Source organism: Salvelinus namaycush, chromosome 15, assembly GCF_016432855.1.
Source record: "Salvelinus namaycush isolate Seneca chromosome 15, SaNama_1.0, whole genome shotgun sequence".
Lineage (NCBI taxonomy): Eukaryota > Metazoa > Chordata > Actinopteri > Salmoniformes > Salmonidae > Salvelinus > Salvelinus namaycush.
In genome coordinates, this window is record NC_052321.1 from 19,739,479 (window position 1) to 19,765,454 (window position 25,976).

At 45.6% G+C, this 25,976-nt stretch overlaps 1 protein-coding gene across 1 annotated transcript in view; it reads right to left on the reverse strand.

Moving 5' to 3' along the window:
• LOC120060283 (ral GTPase-activating protein subunit alpha-2-like) overlaps positions 1-25,976 on the reverse strand; it is a 186,044-nt gene that overhangs the window by 88,756 nt on the left and 71,312 nt on the right. The window contains exons 4-16 of the mRNA XM_039009470.1: positions 13,431-13,488; positions 9,648-9,691; positions 9,341-9,521; positions 8,857-8,972; positions 8,511-8,649; positions 7,256-7,461; positions 6,783-7,034; positions 6,195-6,374; positions 5,915-6,049; positions 5,612-5,760; positions 4,572-4,683; positions 3,514-3,751; positions 2,896-3,069 (exon numbers count right to left, since the gene is read on the reverse strand). Of these exons, the coding sequence (XP_038865398.1) occupies positions 2,896-3,069; positions 3,514-3,751; positions 4,572-4,683; positions 5,612-5,760; positions 5,915-6,049; positions 6,195-6,374; positions 6,783-7,034; positions 7,256-7,461; positions 8,511-8,649; positions 8,857-8,972; positions 9,341-9,521; positions 9,648-9,691; positions 13,431-13,488 (1,984 nt within the window). The remainder of the gene's footprint in view (positions 1-2,895; positions 3,070-3,513; positions 3,752-4,571; positions 4,684-5,611; positions 5,761-5,914; positions 6,050-6,194; positions 6,375-6,782; positions 7,035-7,255; positions 7,462-8,510; positions 8,650-8,856; positions 8,973-9,340; positions 9,522-9,647; positions 9,692-13,430; positions 13,489-25,976) is intronic.

Sequence of the window (25,976 nt, forward strand, 5' to 3'; positions counted from 1 at the left end):
GGTAGGGGAAATGTGAACCCCCCCCCCCAAAAAAAATCACTGCTATTAGGGGATGGCCAGTCCCCCGAACCAAGAGGCAGGTGAAGTCATTCCTGGGGTTAGCAGGGTACTACAGTAGATTTGTACCTAATTTTGCCGCAATAGCTTCTCCCCTCACAGACTTAAAGGCACGACTACCCCAGACGGTGCGATGGACGGAGGACACAGAGGTGGCGTTCCAGGCCCTGAAGGATGAGCTATGTTCGCACCCGGTACTCGTCACCCTGGACTTCTCAAACAACCTCCTGGTCCAGACAGACACGTCTGACACAGGGGTAGCGGCAGTTTTGTCCCAGGAGCAGGAAGGCGAGGAGCACCCCATCATGTATGTCAGCAGGAAACTCCTCCCGAGGGAGAACAAATACTCAATTGTCGAGAAGGAGTGCCTCGCCGTGAAGTGGGCACTGGACACCCTCAAGTATTACCTCCTCGGGAGGAAGTTCACCCTGATTACTGACCATGCCCCCCTTGGTGAATGGCAAGAGGTAAGGACATGAATGACCGTGTCACCCGCTGGTTCCTGTCCTTAGAGCAATTCTCTTTCTGTCATCCACAGGTCGGGGGCCCAGCACGGCAATGCGGACGCCCTATCCAGGAGGGATGCAAGCCTAGCCCTGAGCATGCCTCAGGGCGACAGTCACCCAATGTTTCACAAAGGAAGGTGGGTGTAGTCCGTGAGTGTTGGAAATTAACCTGTTATCTCCATAGTGAAATAGGCTACTTTTGCTCCCCTAACATTAGTTACTTCATATCTTCACAGAACATTCTGTGTTTACATGTAGCTCCTCTTTTAATCAATGCAGGCAAACTTTTAGCAAGCTATTCAAAATAAATCAGTTGTCCCTGCCTGGTGCCTGGTACCAGGCCCAACAGATGAAGCTTCAGGCTCAGCAGCCCTGTCTCCTCATCCCCATAGCCCTGAACCAGCCCTGTCTCCTCATCCCCATAGCCCTGAACCAGCCCTGTCTCCTCATCCCCATAGCCCTGAACCAGCCCTGTCTCCTCATCCCCATAGCAACCAATATCAGAGCCTTAAAGGAAGAGATGCAGACTCTTAGAGTTGAATGGAAATCTCTCCTGTCTGTGGAAACACTGACTGCTACGCAAATGGATGTTGCACCTCAATTTAGTAAGGAACACAGCCGCCAGAGGAAAAGGAAGAGATTCCATGATGAGACCTCTCAAGAGGAGACGGCTCAGGACAGTGCAGCAACGGTGTTTCAGAACACAGTGTTTTTTACTGCTATGGACAACATCATAAGTGACTTGGACACTAGGTTCCACAACACTGCAAACATTGTAGAATCATTTTCTGCTGTTCTGAAAGTTGGGCAGATTAGTGAGGATAAAGTCCCTTCTGTGTGCCAACCACTGATCATGAAGTATTCTAGAGATCTTTCACCTGAGTTTCAACATGAAGTAAGACACCTGAACACTGTATATGCTGCCACCTTCCCCCCTAACTTGTCCCCTCTTGGTCTCCTGAATGCAATTTGTAAGATGCAGCTGCAAAGCATTTTTGGAGAAGTGTGCATTGCTTTACATATATTTTGCACACTGCCTGTGACTGTTGCTGGTGGCGAGAGAGCTTTCAGTAAGCTAAAACTCATTTGAAAAAACTATTTGAGGTCCACTATGTCCCAGGACAGGCTTTGCAGTCTTGCCATGCTGTCCATTGAAAGTCAGTTAGCTAGAAAGCTGAACTTCAAAGACTTGATCAGTGACTGCTAGCAAGAAGGCTCGGCGCTGGGCCCTTGGTAAGTAAGGCTGAGCAAGGGCCAGTGGTAACTGTTAAATGGCTATGGATATTGGATCACTAGACACATGATGCCCACAGGGTGAGAACAAGACTGAGAACAAGATATATCTCAAAGTAATGGCTGGATTGCCATAAAATTTGTTGTGCACAATCAAGACCCCAAGTGGAATAAACCTATTGATTTGGTGACCACTTTACCTTTCCTCTAGCGCCACCATCAGGCCTTTTCATTTCCATTTTGTTTTCCATTTTCCATTTCCACTTTTCCAGCTGCTTATTTTCTAGGTAGTATGTATACTTAGTTCAACAATCTGCTGCTGATTTTATTATTTGGTTTGTTATATCATTCTATAGATGATGTTAGTTTATTTTAATTGAAGAGGTTAATGTATATTTAAGTTATATTTATTTTAAGTTATTCATTAATGTTAAGAGAATTTTAACATTCAAATAAATGACATGTAGACTGTAAAATATGTCCTTTAGCACATTTCTTATAGAGGGTATCAGTCTTGCATCAAATAGTGAATTCCACTGTATGCAGAATGTTGCATGCATGTCTGCACAGCGTTATATTTTCACAGCTCACTGTCAGTAAATATCGTACAGTAAATAATGGACTACAAGAGAGTTGCAAGCCTGCAAAGCTACGGTTACTTAAAGCTTTGAACGGATTGATTGGGTTCTGGAGGTGTGTGGTTACAGCAATTGCGCAGGGTTGGTGTGGTGGTGGGGCCCAATGTGAGATCTTTTCATGGAGCCCAACATCCCTGGCGGCGCTCCTGTGTGTGTGTGTGCCACAGAACTGACACAGAAACATGTTGACATTGGCCAATGACATTTGACAGGAACAATGGAGATTATCTGCTGTTCTTTTGTGCTTAGTGTTGAGCCTTTCACCAGCACCTGGCCTAACACACACATGACCTTCTTTTATATAGACTCACTGTGGAGTCCACAGAGAGTCTGGTCTACAGCTGGTAGGGTGGCAAATCTATCAAACACCAGAGTGTCATAGAGGGATTCAACAGATCTGTATTTGGGCCACATTTGGCACTGGCAAAATGTCATTTCATTATAGTAGCGTGTGTGTTCACCTGTGGCTTTCTGTCGGACATTGTTGCGGGCCTTCTCCACGCCAGGGGCCCCTGAGGTGGTAGCGCTGCGGAACCTCATGGGCTCCTGGACCCCCGGCTGGTCTCCCTGGTTCCTCCAGCTCAGAGAGAATGACCTGGCCACCGCTGCTGCCTTCTGGGAGTCCTGGACCACTCCTGAGAGACAGAGAGAGAGAGACAGACACACAAATAATATCAATAGAAAATAAAAAAGAAGAAACTGAATCTTGAGTTCTACCATTGCTGCTATCTGAACTGAGGCTTATACTGCATTACCCACCACTATCCCTGCATCACTCCCTCCTTCACTCACTGTCCCTCCCCCTCTCTCTCTCCCTCCCTCTCACCCTCGCTCGCTCTCTCTCCCTCCCTCCCTCCCTCCCTCTCACGCTCTCTCTCTCTCTCTCCCTCCCTCCCTCCCTCCCTCCCTCCCTCCCTCCCTCCCTCCCTCCCTTGCTCCCTCTCACGCTCGCTCTCTCTCTCTCTCCCTCCCTCTCACCCTCGCTCTCCCTCCCTCACACCCTCTCTCTCTCTCTCTCTCTCCCTCACCCTCGCTTTCTCTCTCTCCCTCCCTCTCACCCTCGCACCCTGCCTCCTTACCCCGTCCCCTCTGTTTCTTCTCCTTCTGTTCACTGAGTTTGTCCAGGGGCAGATTGCTCATGTCCAGGCCGTAGACGGAGCGGGCCAGGACAGCGGTCAGAGAATCCATGATGCTGGCCCACTCTGTCACCAGCTCCTCCCAGCCTGTTAGAGACGACAGCACAGACAGCAGCTCGTCCCACAGCTCCCGAGAGATGAAGACACACAGGTTGGCCCGTACCCACGCCACGATGATCGTCTGGGGGAGGATGTACAGGGGCACACAAAACATATCTCATTAAACATCAGGGCCAGACAGCTGGTTCTCATTGGCTTGGAATAAAAACACTAACAAGCCATTATAGCTGCAACATTAAAGTTACCCATAGGGGGCAGATTTGTCCTGTTTAAAACATTTAAAATGTAGTTTTTTCTCTAATACTACTGCTCATTAGCAATTTTATGAATTTGGCTTTAGCTAACCCAGATAGGTTCCCTATCTCCCAACCTCATAACTTACTACCCAGAATCTATTTCAGGCTATCAAGTTAGAGTAGCTAGCTTGTCTAACTATCTTTTACATGACTGCTGGCAAGGTTGGTAGACTTTAGAAAAGCAAGCAATAACTACATGTACTGAATAAGACATTCCTTTCAATCTTTTACCCAGATTTTAGTAAAGCTGCAGAGAAGCATATTTTGTTTCTTTAAAGGGGAATGCTTAAATATGCAGAAAAACTGACTTATTTTAATGTTGTTTTTTATTTATTTATTTTTTTACATAGAATTAAACAATGATTAAGGCTCTATATTGCAGGAAAAGGCAGTTTCACGTGTTTTGAAAAATGCAAAATTATCCAACAGTCCCCCTCTGGACCACCCCCCAGCAATCTTCACGTACCTTGTGCCGTCTCAGACTTATGGGGTGCATGACTCCCCTGAACATTACCACATTATATTATCATCATGGGCAACAACCATTTCCTGTAGCTTAGTAAGGCTTCCTCTAACAGAGGTATCAGAACAACTAACAGTAAGAGAGGATATAGGAGCCATAGGATGATCCCCAGACAGACTTACCCTGAAGAGGATGGCAGCCAGGCTCTCAGCGAAGGGGTCTTTTCTTTGGTTCTCCTGAGGCCTCTTCATCACTGCCTCAGTGATCCTCAGCAGCACCTGTAGCATCTGCTGCCTACACACACACACACACACACCCCAGGACACACACACACCAGGACACACACACACCACCACACCCCAGGACACACACACACACACACACACACACACACACACACACACACACACACACACACACACACACACACACACACACACACCAGACCAGGACACACACACACACACACACACCCCAGGACACACACACACACACACACCCCAGGACACACCCACACACACACACCCCAGGACACACCCACACACACACACCCCAGGACACACCCCAGGACACACCCACCCCAGGACACACCCCAGGACACACCCACCCCAGGACACACCCCAGGACACACCCACCCCAGGACACACACACACACACACACACACACACACACACACCAGGACACACACACACCAGGACACACACCAGGACACACACACACCAGGACACACCCCAGGACACACCCACACACCAGGACACACCCACACACCAGGACACACCCACACACCAGGACACACCCACACACCAGGACACACCCACACACCAGGACACACCCACACACCCCCCAGGACACACCCACACACCAGGACACACCCACACCCCCCCCAGGACACACCCACACACACCCCAGGACACACCCACACACACCCCAGGACACACACACACACCAGGACACACATGGACACACCAGGACACACACACCAGGGGACACACACCAGAGGGCATTAGTCCATCATCGTCCATCACTGTGTCTCAGTAGATGAGTATACAACAGTTTCTGTCCAGGTCTGTCTGGTTATACAGTCCTTCAGGTACAAGCAACAGCTTGGTTTAGAATGATTGCATTAAACTAGTGGGTGTACACAATACACAGTCTATAGCCTTTGCACTGTGGCACTGTTTAGTTTATATCAGTATGTGTATGAGGTGCTGACTGCCATACCATGTCTGTGTGTTCATGGCGTGCTCCATGATCATGTGGCGGTAGATGCTCAGCACCCCCTTGCACACCTCCACCTGGTTGTCCAGTAGTTTGGGCACGTCCTGGCACGGCTCCAGTAGAAACACGTTGGCAGAGTTGGTCAGGAACACCTGGGGAAAGAGCAACGACATAAACTATGGTCAGGGTTGACGAGATACAAACACATTGCTGGCCACAGAGGTCAAACAGAGGTTACAAAAGACAGAGGACACACTCTCTCAAAACACACACACGCCCACGTACAACACACACACACACACGTACCTGCAGGGTGGGCTGGATGCCAGCCTTGATGTCTCTGTTCTGTTCCTCAGTGAGACAGCCCCGGCTGATGGCACTGCTGAAAGAGTATGTTCTTCCCCAACTGGACGAACGCTTGTGACCATGACTTTTCAACACCTGCCGGAGGACACGACCATCCAGTCAGCACGTGAGTATGAAAGTGATTGTGTTTCTCAATGACAATTTCTGATTTAATTGTAGTGCGTGTGTGTCCACTGACTTGTTGTGCTGTTTGTGTGTGTTTGTTTGTCATTGACATTACCGGTGTGTGTGTATTGTCAGTCTCAGTGACGAGCAGCTGCTCAGGGTTCTCCTCCACCTCAGCCTGTCTGCTCTTCTCTGGCTCCGTCATGAAGCCTGGCTTCTCCTGCAGGATCCACTTCCTGTACACCTTGATCACCTTCCGGGTCGCTGACGTCTCACAGGAGGGCAACAGGAAGGCCTGGAGCAGGACAGACAGTTATTAAACAGTATTATACATGAGAAAATAATGGCCAGATGTATTGGATAATGAATACATTTATCTTCAGGATTATGAGAGCAATAAGGTGTTTGTTAAATGGCATAAAGCAGATGTGGTTGCTAAGGACAAACGTTCCAAATCTTTATTTAATTTGCTCCAACTAAGATGATAGCGTTGATGTAGTGATAGTGTCTTTCCACTAGAGAGCAGTACAATACAACTAATAACATAACATGGTCTCCTATTCAGCATCATGTTTAAAAGCTAGCAGAGTATGAGAGGAAATCAGCTTCACAACTAAAACTACCCTTGCATAAGAAAAGCATAGTTTATACTCTCATTGAATCACATGGAATCTCTTCGCCATCATCTCTCTGAGGGCTGTACCTGGTGGAAGACCTCGTTGACGAAGTTGATGTTGTCCCGTGTGGAGAGCAGGATGGCATGCACCATGTCGTAGACACTGCGGTGCTCCTCGTCGATGCTGCACAGGCTGGAGTCGCTGGGGCGCCGGTCAGACAGCGTGCTACTGTTAGAGTGGCTCTTCTCTGGCTCTGTAGGGCCATTGGGCTCCCCCTCACTACCACCACGGTCTTTATCCCTCTCCTTTTCCTGACTGCTACTGCCTGCAGTGACAGTCTGAACACACAGCACGGCCAGGGTTTGGACAGAGTACCAGTGAGAGGTAGAGAAGGTTTAGGGCTGGATTCCAGTATAAATTATAAAGACTAACACAAACACAAAAGTAACTGTTAAGTAAAAATTATTCCAAACCTCTCCTTCGAATTGACCATTCAATCTTTTCTGCATGGTGTCAAACTGAACCTGGGTGACAGTACAGCGTATGACAGTGGACCTACCTGGATGAGTTTGGGGATGACCTCGTTCGTCCCGTTCTTGGCGCTGGGGGTGGCGGTGCTGATGTACTTCTTGTCCAGGAAGAAGGTGACCAGCCAGGTGATAAAGGCCACACGGGGAGCTAGGTACTGGTCCCTCGTACAGAACGTGCTCTCGTTGTTACGGGTCACTGGGACATACAGAGGCTTTGGTCTGTGGTGGGGGAGGTCTGGGGAAGAGGAGAGAGAGAAACAAAGAGAGATAGAGAGAGAAACACAGAGACAGACAGAGACAGAGAGAGATCGAGAGAAAGAGAGACAGAGAGAGAGGAGACAGAGACAAGAAGACAGAGAGAGACACAGAGAGACAGAGCGAGCGAGTGAGCAAGTGAGAGAGAGAGAGGGGTCAGAAAGGGAGGGGGAGATAAAGGGAGAGAGACAGAAAGTGGGTGGATAATTTCACAAGATTCAAAAGCACTGCTCTCTATGGTTTCACTGTCACTTAAGACTGGTCATCACATGAACATTTTTAATTCAGCCCTGAAAGTCATTGACCTGAATGTACCATGATAATTACAGTGAACCACAGCCTCATGGACCAGGTTATTGTGTCAAAAGATTTTAATTACTATAATTCATCATGACACCCCTTTTAAACATGGCTTCAATACCTTTGAATTAACTGGCAATTAGCCCCAAAAAATGGATGTAATTCACCCTTAGACAAGAGAGTACATCATTACAACAGGGGAGATGGAGAAAAGCTTCAGGTTCATGACAAGACATCTAAATTGCCTAACTCAGGAATATCTGTGTATTTACTGTAGTAATTAGCTTGTGGGTCAAGTTTTGGATTTGGTAAAGGCCTGTTGCTGCAATTACACAACAGAACTGGTTCAACAGAGGAAGATGATATTACACCCCCTCCAAAGCGGTTTCTAAGGAGGGTAACTAATATCCTATTTGCGACACGCAAAAAAAAATAGCAATATGTCAGAAAGAGAGTAAAGTTACACATGAAGTATCTCAACAGAAGTGCAAATGTTCCCATATTCACATGGCAGTATAATAGACTGCTCATGGTAAAGGGAAAACCCACACTCACCCAGACACTCACCCGCCCACTTACTCACCCAGACACTCACCCACCCACCCAGACACTCACTCACCCGCCCACCCAGACACTCACTCACCCAGACTCACCCAGACACTCACTCACCCAGACTCAGACTCACCCAGACTCAGACTCACCCACCCAGACTCACCCACCCAGACTCACCTAAAAGTGGCTTGTAGAGGTTGGTGAGCTTGGTGAAGGAGGGGAAGAGGTGAGGAAGGTAGTACTTCTTGAACAGACTGAAGAGAAACCTGAAGCCGGTGTCCTGGTTGTCTTTGTTCCTCCACTCTAAACTAGATGCCTTTCAGACACAAAGAGACACACCGAGTCACTACTCAGCCAGACAAGAGACCCAGACAAGCTCTGTACTGGATCCCTTACTTTGTTTTACAGTAAAGACCTAATTTAATTGGATCGTGCATTTTGAAAGTATTCAACCATTCAACCAGCCACATTCGGATTCAGCCAGTGTCGTCTAGATAGGACTGTTTTGTAGCTGGAGCCTTACCTGGACAACCATGAACTTGAGCAGGGTTTGGAGGATGTAGCAGGTCTGGTCGTCTGCCAGCTTCTCCCCTGGCACAGCTGGCACCAGTGGGGTGATCTCCTCAGGCACCACCTTGGCTGTTGTGGGAAAGAGAGAGCAAGAGGGAAAGAGAGAGCAAGAGGGAAAGAGAGAGCAAGAGGGAAAGAGAGAGCAAGAGGGAAAGAGAGTGAGAGACACACTGATGAACACAAAACAAAACAGTTCTAAACTTTCTGAGGAGTGAGGACAACCTTCATCTCACACCAGCAGCCTACTTCATGAAACAATCAGTGTAATTCCCCAGGACCCAGACAATTACAGTCAACAGTACCAGCTCAATTTGCACAACTTCCAGTTGGTACTGAAATAGGACTTAAAAAGAAGCTGGGACACATTCAGATGTAGAGGCAGGGGACCAGAAGATGGAGGAGGGGAGGGCACGCTGAGTGACGTTGAGAGGTCTCACCATCGGGTGGGTTGGAGAAAGGGTTGTAGATGATGGTATCCAGGGTGCAGGGTCCTCTGGTGGAGGGCACGGCAGGGAAGCCTGGCACCAGGCAGGCGAAGATGAGGAACTGCTCCTCTGCACAGTTATTCTGCAGGGCCTGCAGCCACAGCAGGAACAGACGAATTCCCTCACATCTGATCTGCAGGCAGGAGGACATTGGACAGGTTACTATACACAGAACAGGATCAGACTGCTCCGTATCCTTCACAGTCATGTAGGAGAAAAATGTAAGGGTTTGTGTGAGAAAACTCACAACAATTCTTACCTTGAATGAGTTTCCAGTGTGCAAAAGCTTTTTCAGAATAGAACCTGAAATGGAAAGCGAGCGAGCATGAACAACAGAACAATCCTGACACCACAGAACAGATATATCTTCCACCTGATGTGTCCGAGAGATGCTAGACATTGCTCTGCACATTGAACATCCACATCGATGGGGCTGTAGTGGAGCGGGTCGAGAGATTAGAGTTCCTCTGTGTCCACGTCACTAAGGCTCTATCATGGTCCACACACACACCAACACAGTCGTGAAGAATGCACGACAACACCTCTCCCCCCCCCAGGACTCTGAAAAGATTTGTCATGGGCCCTCAGATCATCAAAAAGTTCTACAGCTGCAGCATTGAGAGCATCTTGACTGGCTACATAGCCTCTTGGTATGGCAACTGCTTGGCACCCAACCGCAAGGCACTACAGAGGGTGGTGAGTACGGCCCAGTGCGTCACTGCCATGCAGGACCTCTATACCAGCGCAGGGCTCTACGCTGATCTTTTTGTTTTACAAGGAGCACGTGTGCGCCTAAGTTGCACACAAAGAAATTTAGGAGCTCAATGAAAAATATTTGAGGCAACTAGCTATTTTCTTTGTAGCAATGGTGCACGGTCATGAATCTGCGCTCAGTGTACTCTCCACAGTACTCAGGGGCTGCTGTACAGTGAAATTGCAGCAATCATCATCTCGTTGATATTTTTCTTGGCGCACTGGTGTTCCTAATCAAAATGCGAGTTCGCACAGCAAAATATTTAGGCGCATATGCGAGTAAAATGGTCGCACTGTAGAGCCCCGAGGCTGTCAGAAGAAGGCCCCGAAATATTGTCAAAGATTCCAGCCACCCAAGCTATAGACTTCTCTCTGCTACAGCATGACAAGCGGTACCGATGCACCAAGTCTGAAACCAACAGGACCCTGAACAGCTTCTACTGCTAATCAAATGGCTACCTGGACTACCTGCATTGACTCTTTCTTGCACTAACTTTCTTACACTGACTATGCACACACACTGGACTCTACCCAAACACTCACATATACTTAAACCCAAACACACACACACACACACACACACACACACTGGACTCTACCCAAACACTCACATATACTTACACCCAAACACACACACACACACACACACACACACACACACACACACACACACACACAGTCTTATCTATCCTGTTGCCTAGTCACTTCACCCCTTCTATATGTACATAACTACCTCAATTTCATAGTACCCTGCACAACGACTCAGTACTGGTACTTCCTGTATATAGCCATGTTATTACCTAGTACCCTGCACAACGACTCAGTACTGGTACTTCCTGTATATAGCCATGTTATTACCTAGTACCCTGCACAACGACTCAGTACTGGTACTTCCTGTATATAGCCATGTTATTACCTAGTACCCTGCACAACAACTCAATACTGATACTTCCTGTATATTATTTTGACTCGTTATTGTTATTCGTTATTCACTGTGTATGTATTCCTCGTGTCACTATTTCTATTATTTATTGATTTTAATCTTTAACTCTGCATTGTTGGAAAAGGACCTGGAAGTAAGCATTTCACTGTTGGTCTACACCTGTTGTTTACAAAGCATGTGACAAATACAATTAGATTTGAGCTACAGTTAACACAGAGAGAAGAAAGTCTGTCTGTTCCATCAATACATATTGACCTTGGAGGTGGTGATAAACCAGTCAGGGAGGGAAGGCTGCTCATTCCCCTGATGAAAATCAACATCAATTGCCTGGTGTGCATTTATGAAGCCAATCAGGTCTGTGGTAATCAAATGAGACAATACTCTGATTGCTAAATGCCTGGTTCGCCACTCATCAGGTTAAATCAATGACGCTCCCTGTGTTGGCTAAATGAAGAAAGAAAAAATTGCTCCAAGAGAATGGAAATGAGAGGGAAGGAGAGAGAGAGAGAGGAAGATGGATCGAGATCAATTTTTCACCAGGTAATGGTCTGTGTAAATGCTTGTTTCACTCGTGGAGGGATCACTGAAACACACCACTGGGGCCTGTCTTACTGGATCTGACTGTAGGAGTTCCACAGCTCCCGGTCCTCCTCTCTAATTATAAGCATTGTCATCTACCCACTTCGGGCAGTAGGGTCAATAGTAGGCAGTTGTCTAGGTGAGATGTGACTTCTTAAAGCTGGAATCCATAATGGTGAAACTGCCAGGTCCATTTGGAATATTTAAATCAAATCAAATTTTATTTTTCACATGCTTTGCAAACAGATGTAGACTAACAGTGAAATGCTTACATACGGGTCCTTCCCAGCAATGCTGAGAGAAAGAAAAGAGAAAAAACTGAAAAGTAAAACACATTAATAAAAGTAATAATAAATACACAATGAGTAATGATAACTCAGCTACATACACGGGGTACCAGTACTGAGTCTATGCGCAGGGGTATGAGGTAGGAAAAAGTGAAGAGACAACAGGATAAAATGCAGATAATCCAGGTAGCTATTTGGTCAACTATTTAACTAACTATTTAGCAGTCTTATGGCTTGGGGGTAGAAGCTGTTCAGGGTCCTGTTGGTTCCAGACCTGGTGCATCGGTACCACTTGCCATGCGGCAGCAGAGAGAACAGTCTATGACTTGGGTGGTTGGAGTCTTTAACATTTATTTTTCCTCAACAAAACAATGAATACAGTTTATTCCCTCAGACATCACTGCACGCGCAATAGAACAGCAGAATGTCTTTTTTTTTTTACCACACTGCTCACCTTCATTTAGTCAGGAAAACAAAAACACTAACAAATGCGCCTGGGGAAACCAGTGGTGCTGTTTCACCGTTCAAGCATTCTATTCAAACACCTACACAACCCAGGAGACCACCCCAGGGAATAGCATCAGCTGAATTATGATGTGTGCTGCAAGCAGCAGGGGACTTTCCTAAAAGGGTGAGGGAAGGAGAGACAGGTTTTAGCTGGTGATTTGTGGACCGGGGAGCAGGGTGCGTGTTTGGGGACTTTCCTAAAAGGGTGAGGGAAGGAGAGACAGGTTTTAGCTGGTGATTTGTGGACCGGGGAGCAGGGTGCGTGTTTGGGGACTTTCCTAAAAGGGTGAGGGAAGGAGAGACAGGTTTTAGCTGGTGATTTGTGGACCGGGGAGCAGGGTGCGTGTTTGGGGACTTTCCTAAAAGGGTGAGGGAAGGAGAGACAGGTTTTAGCTGGTGATTTGTGGACCGGGGAGCAGGGTGCGTGTTTGGGGACTTTCCTAAAAGGGTGAGGGAAGGAGAGACAGGTTTTAGCTGGTGATTTGTGGACCGGGGAGCAGGGTGCGTGTTTGGGGACTGCTGAGGGGGGGTGAGCTTCCATATTTGGAGTAATAAGCCCCAGGGGTGATTGGCTGTCTCACCGCTTTAGCTGCGAAACGACTGACAAACAGAAGATTATAATTGAGGTTATTGCTGGTTGCGAGGGTCCTCCTGCTCGCGAGGATGAAACTGAACGAAGCATAATTCAATTACCAATTTGCATTTCAAATTAGGATCTCATTTGCATTTTTCATTTACTTCTCCTTCCACTCCTAATTATTTTCTTCTTACACGAACCGTTTAAGCGTGGTTGTGCTGATAATCTGTGCTTCCGTGGTTTATTTTGGTGGTTGTAGCAGCAGGAGGGGAGAGAACTGGCTTTTGACTACTGTACCCATGCAGAAGAATGCAAACCTTAGCAGTGTAGGCCTATTCAAGCAGGCTAAAGTACTGTAAATACAAACTTAGAAACAGCTGATGAAGTGGTACATACCTATACTGTGGAACTGCCATCGACTGTAGATTTTTTCTGGTAGAAGTTGCAGAATTTTCTGGAAAACATGAGAAATATAGTGTAAGTATTAGCAAAATCTCCAAACAGATTAATCACTTATGGGAAAACAGTCACAGAGACAGAGCAAAGAAACCTGATCACAAAGGGAGAAAGGAAAGTAAACATTTACTCAATAAGCTTTAAACAACTCAATGAGGTGCTACTTCGATCCAAAACTGTGACAATTGACAAAGGGACAATGATGTACACACACCAAACGTATGGCCTTGTTGACAAGCTGCTCAGCCATACATCCTAAAAGCAGGCCAGAAGTAGAGCAGCCATGTCAGTCAGTCAGTCAGTAGTCACTACTCGCCTCCTCCTCCTGTGTACGTGTCTCTGGCCTGCTATCGGGATGGCCCTGGTGACACGGGGACAACGCTGGAAATGTCATCACCTTGCCAACCATAGATTAACAACTCAATTAGAGCGTGCTGACCTTTCAGCAGGCTATCATTATTCCTCCACTGAGGGACGGGTTAACTGGGGGATGGATGGATGAGAGGAATGGGGGGAGAGAGGGATAAGAGATGACACCACTGTGGAATGCGCAGTGTGTTGCAGCCAGTCAGATAATGGCCAGTGCATTGTGGGTAATTGATGAACCACTTGGTTCACCACTCATTGCCCCTCATCATTGACCCAATAAGACAAATACCATTTGCAATTTAGAGGTCTAAAGCCCAGTGCTCCTTTGAGAGAGAGATACAGAGAGAGCAACAGATGAGAGAGGAGAGAGGAGAGAAAGAAGAGAGCTGAGAGAAAAGAGAGACCTCTGAAGATTAAGTCCTCACCAGCAGTAGCAATACATGTGAGCTGAATTTGCAGTGAGTCTTGAGAAAGGAAGAGTCCATACTTGCATAGCATGTCTCCACAGCCGGGAGAGAGAGACCAGAGAGACCAGAGCCTGGATCAGTGGCCAAGAGGAGAGCTGCCACACCACATTATGCTGTGACTTAGTGGCTTCCTCACGTTTGTAGTACTACCCTCTGTATTTCTCCGCTCCTCTTTCTCCCTCTCCTCCTTCACTCTCAGTCTCCTCGGCTCTCTGTATGTCTCCTCGGCTCTCTGTATGTCTCCTCGGCTCTCTGTATGTCTCCTCGGCTCTCTGTATGTCTCCTCGGCTCTCTGTATGTCTCCTCGGCTCTCTGTATGTCTCCTCGGCTCTCTGTATGTCTCCTCGGCTCTCTGTATGTCTCCTCGGCTCTCTGTATGTCTCCTCGGCTCTCTGTATGTCTCCTCGGCTCTCTGTATGTCTCCTCCTCTCTCGGTATGTCTCCTCCTCTCTCGGTATGTCTCCTCCTGTCTCTGTATGTCTCCTCCTCTCTCTGTATGTCTCCTCCTCTCTCTGTATGTCTCCTCCTCTCTCTGTATGTCTCCTCCTCTCTCTGTATGTCTCCTCCTCTCTCTGTATGTCTCCTCCTCTCTCTGTAAATCCCTCTCTGTGATAGAAACATAAATCTGACAGACAGCAATCACTCCTGGTGCCTGCCTGTGGGACTGTGTGTCCCTGTTTCCTGGTTGACTCCTCTCTGATTCCGAGCCTGATGACACGTCCCCCTCTCTATTGCACCTATTGATGCAGGTTGGAATTAGACATCTCCAGTTCCCAGCATGGACACACTCCTTGGAGCAGAGACTCCCCGCGGTGGTGGGAATGGCAGCTGCAACAATGGGACTATATTGGCTGATATGAAGCTCTATAAGACTGACAAAGGGGCTGAGCGTAGTGGGCCGTCGGAGTTACACTACTCTAATCTGGAGCTGTACTCCAGGCATAAATATGGGGCCTTACGGAAGGACGCCTCCAACTCCAACCACATTTACAGTTGAAGTCAGAAGTTTACATACACTTAGGCTGGAGTCATTAAAACTTGTTTTTCAACCACTCCACAAATTTCTTGTTATCAAACTATAGTTTTGGCAAGTCGGTTAGGACATCTACTTTGTGCATGACATCCGACTTCAACTGTACATGATCCACACTTACACCATGCCCAAACCGGACGTCCTCAAATAGATTTTGTCCCCCCACACCAAACGCGATCACAACACGCAGGTTGAAATATCAAAACAAACTCTGAACCAATTATATTAATTTGGGGACAGGTCGAAAAGCATTAAACATTTATGTCAATTTAGCTAGCTAGATTGCAGTTGCTAGCTAATTTGTCCTATTTAGCTAGCTTTCTGTTGCTAGCTAATTTGTCCTGGGATATAAACGTTGAGTTGTTATTTTATCTGAAATGCACAAGGTCCTCTACTCCGACAATTAATCCACACATAAAACAGTCAACCGAATAATTTCTACTCATCTCTCTTTATATGGCGATTGGCATCTAACTTTCATAATAAGGTGTATTACCACAACCTAACTCAGTTCATCTTTCAATCACCCACGTGGGTATAACCAATGAGGAGATGGCACGTGGGTATCTGCTTCTATAAACCAATGAGGAGATGGGAGAGGCAGGATTTGCACCACGTTCAGCGTCACAAATAGAACTGACTTCTATTTTAGCGCTTGGCAACGTAGACGCTCGTTGGCTCGCGCGAGCAGTGTTGGGTGCAATGATTGAATAACATGTATGTGTACATTTATTTTTGCGACGCGAGCGGTGTGGTCTGCATGTTAGGTTTCCAGCCACAGGGTGAACATGACACTTCTACCAGAGGTGTCCCACAAGGGCTTTCCAGCAGTCACAGACACCCTTAGGAGAACAATGCAGACTATGTTTTTTGTCATTGTGCCACTGATTGAAGCTTAATTTGACACAACAATGAGAAAGTCTGGAGTTTCAACAAGAGAGAGAGAGATTTTTGTAGGGCAGTCAGTCCCTGTTTGTAGAACTAGATAGAGATCAACTGATGATAATATTCAGTGAATTCGGAAAGTACTCAGACCCCTTGACTTTTCCCACATTTTGTTAGGTTACAGCCTTATACTAAAATTGATTAAACATTATCTTTTTCCTTCATCAATCTATAAACAATACCCCATAATGACAAAGCAAAAACAGTTTTTTAAATTTATTAAATATAAAAAACAGAAATAATACATTTACATAAGTATTCAGACCATTTACTCTGTACTTTGTTGAAGCACCTTTGGCAGCATGACGCTACAAGCTTGGCACACCTGTATTTGGAGAGTTTCTCCCATTCTTCTCTGCAGATGCTCTCAAGCTCTGTCAAGTTGGATGGGGAGCATTGCTGCACAGCTACTTTCAGGTCTCTAAAGAGATGTTCAATTGGGTTCAAGTCCGGGCTCTGGCTGGGCCACTCAAGGACATTTAGAGACTTGACCCGAAGCCACACTTGCGTTGTCTTGGCTGTGTGCTTAGAGTCATTCTCCTGTTGGAAGGTGAACCATCGCCCCAGTCTGAAGTCCTGAGCGCTCTGGAGCAGATTTTCATGAAGGATCTCTCTATCCTTTGCTCTGTTCATCTTTGTCTCGATCCTGACTAGTCTCCCAGTCACTGGGAGAAAAACATCCCCACAGCATGATTCTGCCACCACCATGCTTCACCGTAGGGATGGTGCCAGGTTTCCTCCAGATATGATGCTTGGCATTCAGGCCAAAGAGTTCAATCTTGGTTTCATCAGAGCAGAGAATCTTGTTTCTCATGGTCTAAGAGTCTTTAGGTGCCTTTTGGCAAACTCCAAGCGGGCTGTCGTGCGCATTTACTGAGGAGTGGCTTTCGTCTGGCCACTCAACCATAAAGGTCTGATTGGTGGAGTGCTGCAGAGATGGTTGTCCTTCTGAAAGGTTCTCCCATCTCCACAGAGGAACTCTAGAGCTCTATCAGAGTAACTATCGGGTTCTTGGTCACCTTCTCCTCCAATTACTCAGTTTGGCCAGGCGGCCAGCTCTGGAAATAGTCTTGGTGGTTCCAAACTTCTTTCATTTAAGAATGATGAGGGAGGCCACTGTGTCCTTGGGGACCTTCAATGCTGCAGAAATTTGTTGGTACCCTTCCCCAGATCTGTGCCTCGACACAATCCTGTCTCGGAGCTCTACGGACAATTCCGTGGCTTGGTTTTCACTCTGACATGCACTGTCAACTGTGGGACCTTACATAAACCGGTGTGTGCCTTTCCAACTCATGTCCAATCAATTGAATTTACCACAGGTGGACTCCAATCAAGTTGTAGAAACATTTCAAGGATGATCAATGGAAACAGGAGGCACCTGAGCTCAATTTCGAGTCTCATAGCAAAGGGTCTGAATACTTATGCAAATAAGGAATATCTGTTTTAAAAAATAAATAGGAAACATTTCTTAAACCTGTTTTCACATTGTCATTATGGTGTATTGTGTGTAGATTGCTGAGGAGTAAATTTATTTAATCCATTTCAGAATAAAGCTGTAACGTATCAAAATGTGGAAAAAGTCAAGGGTTTGAATATTTTCCCAAGGCACTGCAGCCTACAGCCTATCAAATAGTAGTCTAGAGTTAGGCCCTCTGGTTAGCCTAAGTAGCCAAACAAAGGATTTTTAAAAATCGTTTTTCTATCTACATTCGGTCTTAACAAGTTTATTAGACGTGCAATCTGGCACATACTGTATTATAGAGACATTCAAGAAATGTGTTAATTCTACTCTCTAACCAGTAGCTGGCAGCAACACAATACACTGTAGCTCCTCCTCAAGCTAATGATTACCAATCTGATCAGATTCACATAGGCCATTCCTCTTCACTCCAAGTTAAAGGCAAACTAAACTGAATTCGCTGACCCTTACATTTCATAGAATATCTTTAAAAAAATCCAGTGACTGTTGCACAACAGATACATTTGGACAAAAATAGCAACCTGCAAAATGCAGACCTAAGCCTTCCTCTATACAGCAATGGATCACAGGAAAAATTAGGCCCAGTCTACACTGCCAACCTACATAGTAAGTAGAGTAGGCATAAATTTACTGGAACGAATTGCAAAAATCACTGAAGCTGGAGTCTTATATCTCCCTCTTTAACTTTAAGCATCAGATGTCAGAGCAGCTTACCGATCACTGTACACAGTCCATCTGTGGCACACCCAACTACCCCATCCCCATATTATTAATTACCCTTTTGCACCCCAGTATCTCTACTTGCACATCATCATCTGCACATCTATCACTCCAGTGTTAATGCTAAATTGTAATTATTTCACCTCTATGGCCTATTTATTGCTTTACCTCCCTACTCTTCTACATCTGCACACACTGTACATAGATTTTTCTATTGTGTTCTTGACTGTACGTTTGTTTATGTGTAACTCTGTGTTGTTGTTTTTGTCGCACTGCGTTGCTTTATCTTGGCCAGGTCGCAGTTGTAAATGAGAACTTGTTCTCAACTGGTCTACCTGGTTAAATAAAGGTGAAATAAATAAAATAAATAAAAATGTGTATAACATTTCATCCAAACACCTGTCAATCCTAATCCGAACAGGAGAGGAGGAAAACGCAGAACATATCGACAGTACATGCATGTTCATTATCCTGAAGCATGTTGTAGATAACAAGCTAATAAAAAGCTTTAAGCTCTTCCACCTTTGATGTGCACCAAGGGGGAGATGAGGCCATTAGCACAGAGACAGAGACCGAGTAGAGGTACTGATGGGCAGCCATGATACAGGTTGATATTATTTTATTCATGACCTACTTGGACAATTTACATACCCAGTACTTTAAATGGTCTGGCTCTGCACTGAACAATTAAACAGTCATCAATCCCGGCCAATCGTACTGTAAGACTAGCCCAGTAAATAATGAGAGCTGTGTAAGCCAAGCACTGTCCTTGTCCCCTCCTCTCCCTGTATTCTGGACATAGACTGGGGCTTTCCCAGTATGGACAGCAGAGCAGACCTGAGCTCAGAGTGCTGAGTCAGGGGCTGGATGACAGATGGCTGGGTCAGAATCAGGTCGCAGCCAAGGGACTCAAACTGGGGAAGCAGACGCACACAGTCACTCTAAAAAGGTCCCCTGGTCACAGAACCACAGGTTCACAGCCAGTCCCATAATCCCTAGGACAGCCTAAACCCATTCCAGACTGGATCTCAATGTTGGTTGGTGTGCTGTCCACTGACCTGTCACCTGTGCCCTGAGGGAGGGTCAGTGGGTCATGTGACCACAGAGCTCTGGTCTTGTGACAATAATGATGACAGAGGTCTAGAGGAGTTTCTGTAACTTCCACCGACACACACGCTGTAATTAGGGCAGCTCTTCTACAGCGTTTCTCCACTGTAGCTTGCCCACCTACTCACATTTGCTGTAATTCCTACTATTCCTAGGGTTTTACAAAATTAAGGCAGTTACAATTTTAAAAACATTACAATACATTTGCAACAGACTTCACAACACATTAAGTGTGTGTCCTCAGGCCCCTACTCTAATACCACATATCTACAACACAAAATCCTAGTGTACGTGTGGGTATAGTTTGTATGTTATTGTGTGTTTGCGTCTGTGCCTGCTGTATGTTTGTGTTGCTTCACAGTCCCCGCTGTTCCATAAGATGTATTTTTATCTGGGTTTTAAAAAAAATGTAATTTTACTGCTCGAGTTACTTGATGTGGAATAGAGTTCCATGTAGTCATGGTTCTATGAAGTACTGTGCGCCTCCCATAGTCTGTTCTGGACTTGGGGACTGTGAAGAGACCTCTGGTGGTATTTCTTGTGGTGTCTGAGCTGTGTGCCAGTAGTTCAAACAGACATGTCAATACCTCTCACAAATACAAGTAGTGATGAAGTCGATCTCTCCTCCACTTTCAGCCAGGAGAGATTGACATGCATATTATTAATGTTAGCTATCTGTGTACATCCAAGGGCCAGACATGCTGCCCTGTTCGGAGGGCAGCATTACAATTTTCCTAAGTCCCTCTTTGTGGGACCTGATCACACGACTGAACAGTAGTCCAGGTGCGAAAAAACTAGGGCCTGTAGGACCTGCCTTGTTGATAGTGCTGTTAAGGCAGAGTAGCGCTTTTTTATGGACAGACTTCTCCCCATCTTAGCTACGGTTGTATCAATATGTTTTGACCATGACAGTTTACAATCCAGGGTTACGGCAAGCAGTTTAGTCATCTCAGCTTGCTCAACTTCCTCATTATTCAATTCAAGATTTAGGTGAGGTTTAGTGAATTATTTGTCCCAAATACAATGCTTTTAGTTTTTGAAATATTTAGGCCTAATTTATTCCTTGCCACCCATTCTGAGATTAACTGCAGCTCTTTGTTAAATGTTGCAGTCATTTCAGTCGCTGTAGTAGCTAACGTGTATAGGGTCGAGTCATCCGCATACATAGACACACTGGCTTTACTCAAAGCATGTTGTTAGTGGCATGTTGTTAGTAAAGATTGAAAAAGGTAAGGGGCCTAGACAGCTGCGCTGGGGAATTCCTGATTTTACCTGGATTATGTTGGAGAGGCTTCAATTAAAGAATACCCTCTGTGTTCTGTTAGAAAGGTAACTCTTTATCCAATATATAGCAGGGGGTGTAAAGCCATAACACATACGTTTTTCCAGCAGCAGACTATGATCGATAATGTCAAGCCACACTGAAGTCTAACAAAACAGCCCCCCCAATCTTTTTATCATCAATTTCTCTCAGCCAATCATCAGTCATTTGTGTAAGTGCTGTGCTTGTTGAATGTCCTTCCCTATAAGCATGCTGAAAGTCTGTTGTCAATTTGTTTACTGTAAAATAGCATTGTATCTGGTCAAACAACATTTTTGCCAAAAGTTTACTACGGGTTGGTAACCGATTGATTGGTCGCCTATTTGAGCCAGTAAAGGTAAAGTAAAGATTTTCTTTATGTAATTTATCTTTGTTTCTTCTTCTTTTTATTCAGTTTAGTCACGATTTCTCAATTTGCAGTAGGTTTGCCAATCGGTTGTGTAGCCAGACTTATTTCCCATACCTTTTGCCTCATCCCTCTCAACCATACAATTTTTCAATTCCTCATCAATCCAAGGGGATTTAACAGTTTTCAGAGTCCTTTTCTTAATGGGTGGATGCTTCTTAGTAACTGGAATAAGCAATTTCATAAATGTGTCAAGTGCAGCATCTGGTTACTCTTCATTACACACCACGGACCAACAAATATTCTTTACATCAACAACATAGGAATTACTACAACACTTCTTGTATGACCTCTTATACACTATATTAGGCCCAGGCTTTGGAACTTTGGTTTTCCTAGATATGACTACTATATTGTGATCACTACATCTGATGGATTTGGATACTGCTTTAGAGCAAAGATGTGATCAATATATGTTGATGATTTCATTCCTGTGCTGTTTGTAACTACCCCTGTAGGTTGACTGACAGTTTGAGGCTCTCTCTTGAGTGGGCAGCCTGTTGAAAGCCAGTTAATCTTTTTTTTTAAGAAAGAAAAAAAGAAAATATACCTCTATTGATATCACAGACAAGCATTTCACACGTTATCCAGATACTGACTGTTAGCACTTGATGGTCTATAGCAGCTTCCCACCAGAATGGGCTTTAGGTGAGGCAGATGAACCTGTAGCCATATTACTTCAACAGTATTTAACATGAGATCCTCTCTAAGCTTTACAGGAATGTGGTTCTAAATATAAAAACGGCCAAACCTCCACCTTTGGCATTTCTGTCTTTTCTGTAGATCTTATAACCATGTATTGCTACCACTGTATCATCAAATGTATTATTTATGTGCGTTTCAGAGATTTTCATCTGTTACTAGCAAATTAGACATTTTATGAAACTTGTTTCATAAACTACAGTGGGGAGAACAAGTATTTGATACACTGCCGATTTTGCAGGTTTTCCTACTTACAAAGCATGTAGAGATCTGTAATTTTTATCATAGGTACACTTCAACTGTGAGAGACGGAATCTAAATTAAAAAAAATCCAGAAAATCACATTGTATGATTTTTAAGTAATTAATTTGCATTTTATTGCATGACATAAGTATTTGATACATGAGAAAAGCAGAACTTAATATTTGGTACAGAAACCTTTGTTTGCAATTACAGAGATCATACGTTTCCTGTAGTTCTTGACCAGGTTTGCACACACTGCCGCAGGCATTTTGGCCCACTCCTCCATACAGACCTTCTCCAGATCCTTTAGGTTCCGGGCTGTCGCTGGCCAATACGGACTTTCAGCTTCCTCCAAAGATTTTCTATTTGGGTTCAGGTCTGGAGACTGGCTAGGCCACTCCAGGACCTTGAGATGCTTCTTACGGAGCCACTCCTTAGTTGCCCTGGCTGTGTGTTTCGGGTCGTTGTCATGCTGGAAGACCCAGCCACGACCCATCTTCAATGCTCTTACTGAGAGAAAGAGGTTGTTGGCCAAGATCTCGCGATACATGGCCCCATCCATCCTCCCCTCAATACGGTGAAGTCGTCCTGTCCCCTTTGCAGAAAAGCATCCCCAAAGAATGATGTTTCCACCTCCATGCTTCACGGTTGGGATGGTGTTCTTAGGGTTGTACTCATCCTTCTTCTTCCTCCAAACACGGCGAGTGGAGTTTAGACCAAAAAGCTCTATTTTTGTCTCATCAGACCACATGACCTTCTCCCATTCCTCCTCTGGATCATCCAGATGGTCATTGGCAAACTTCAGACGGGCCTGGACATGCGCTGGCTTGAGCAGGGGGACCTTGCGTGCGCTGCAGATTTTAATCCATGACGGCGTAGTGTGTTACTAATGGTTTTCTTTGAGACTGTGGTCCCAGCTCTCTTCAGGTCATTGACCAGGTCCTGCCGTGTAGTTCTAGGCTGATCCCTCACCTTCCTCATGATCATTGATGTCCCACGAGGTGAGATCTTGCATGGAGCCCCAGACTGAGGGTGATTGACCGTCATCTTGAACTTCTTCCATTTTCTAATAATTGCGCCAACAGTTGTTGCCTTCTCACCAAGCTGCTTTCCTATTGTCCTGTAGCCCATCCCAGCCTTGTGTAGGTCTACAATTTTACCCCTGATGTCCTTACACAGCTCTCTGGTCTTGGCCATTGTGGAGAGGTTGGAGTCTGTTTGAGTGTGTGGACAGGTGTCTTTTATACAGGCAACGAGTTCAAACGCGTGCAGTTAATACAGGTAATGAGTGGAGAACAGGAGGGCTTCTTAAAGAAAAACTAACAGGTCTGTGAGAGCCGGAATTCTTACTGGTTGGTAGGTGATCAAATACTTTGTCATGCAATAAAATGCTAATTAATTACTTAAAAATCATACAATGTGATTTTCTGAGTTTTTGTTTTAGATTCCGTCTCTCACAGTTGAAGTGTACCTATGATAAAAATTACAGACCTCTACATGCTTTGTAAGTAGGAAAACCTGCAAAATCGGCAGTGTATCAAATACTTGTTCTCCCCACTGTACATATGCTGATGTGTTTTAAAAAAAAAAAAAAAACATTCTGGGATGCTTGATTGTTTTTATTGCTTTACTGGGAAGCTTAGCAGAGGTAGACATGCTCATGTTATTTATGTTAGTGCAAAGTGAGCTGCATACAGTGGACTTCCTACCAGGTCTCACCGCCTCAGTGCGAGCACTATCACTCTGGTTCATAGGCACATGATTACGGCATACAATAACTGTGGGCATTCAAGTACAGCAGCAAATAATCTGTAATTAATTGAAAAGTGTGTAGCATGAAGACTGATGCTTATGTCCACAGGTCTAATATTATAAGTTAAGTATTCTAGAATAAATTAAGGCTTCAAGTTCACATTCAAGTCAAGTGCTACACACACACACAAAACCTATAGCAGATACAACTACATTCAGCCGTGGGCCAATTTCTTATTGGGCAGATGGTCAGGAACATAATGACAAATAATTTGTAGACCGCAAATTGATAGCAGGAAGTCCAAACAGATATAATATTATAACCCCCACCTAAAGCGTCTACATCCGGTCTGGACACGTTATGTGAACTACTGCAACAACCTCGTAATTAACTGATCAGCCCGCTCGTAGACTAAGATACTGTGTAGCCAGTGTGTACCTACTCTAAAGTATGTAGTGTCGGCTGCAGTGGCCTAGCCAAAGCCTGCTCCCTCTTGGCAGTGAGGGCAAAGTGAGGAGGTCATATGGAGAACAGGTCGAGGCTGGGAGAAAGCAGGCATTATGCTCACTGCCCATCTGGGTGTGAAGGCAGGCGAGTGTTTTATGGGAGGCAGGCAGGGTTTATCAAGTTGAACAAAGGTGGTATTCACAGCATGACTTAGCAAACACGCAGCGTGTCCTCTGCTTTTATGTCTGGCTGTGGAATCTCCTCTGATGGTTGACTTTGAATGTGTGATGCACTGTGAATGTGATGCGTGTGGCTGAGCAGAATCGGTCTGTTTTGCAATAGATAAGTGAGTGAGATAATTAAAGAGAAAACAGGCATTGATTTTACCGCCAATAGGTTGTTCAAAACAGTGATATTTTCAGGGACAGACATTAAGCTGTTACTGAATATTTACTGCACGTGGTGAATTATAAGGCATATGTAAAGGTATGCTATGACATTATGTGGAGTAGAATACAGGTTCTCAGTCTGTAGACCAGAGTAGGATGCGGTGCACCCACACACACAGTACCACCCACACACACACACACAACACCCACACACAGCACCACCCACACACACACACACAGCACCACCCACACAGCACCACCCACACAGCACCACCCACACACACACACACACCCACACACAGCACCACCCACACACACACACACACAGCACCACCCACACACACACACACAGCACCACCCACACACACACACACACAGCACCACACACCCACAACACCCACACACCCACAACACCCACACACAGCACCACCCACAACAACCACACACACAGCACCACCCACACACACACACGACACACAACACCCACACACACAACAGCGCAATCTGTTGTGGCGGGTGTCTCAGTGGCACCAGACACAAAGAGAGCGGAGAGGTGGTGGAGTTGGCAGGTGACGGCAGGGGTGGAGTGTGGGATGCTGGGTTTGGGGAGAACAAAAGACTTCCCCTCCAGCCACCCATTACTGCTCTAGCAGGTTCCGCTACACGGGGGATGATCCCCCAGCCACCCATTACTGCTCTAGCAGGTTCCGCTACACGGGGGATGATCCCCCAGCCACCCTTGGAAACAAATCAAATCTTATTGGTCGTGTACACATATTTTGAAGATGTTACGCAGGTGCAGCGCAATGCTTACACATTTTCAAAAGTTATTTATTTTCGGATGTAGGTAATAATGCAAGAAACGTTCTGAGCAAATAGTGTAAGAAATAACAAACCAAAAAAGTCATACTGGAAAGTTGGTTAAGAGCTAGAAACAGGGAGACCATTTCTGTCAGCGCCGTCTTGTCTCAGTCAAAGGGGGTCACATACTGTAGCACGGTGACAGTACCGCCAGATCAAAACCATGAATCAAATCAAAGTTTATTTGTCACGTGCGCCGAATACAATAGGTGTAGACCTTACAGTGAAATGCTTACTTACAGG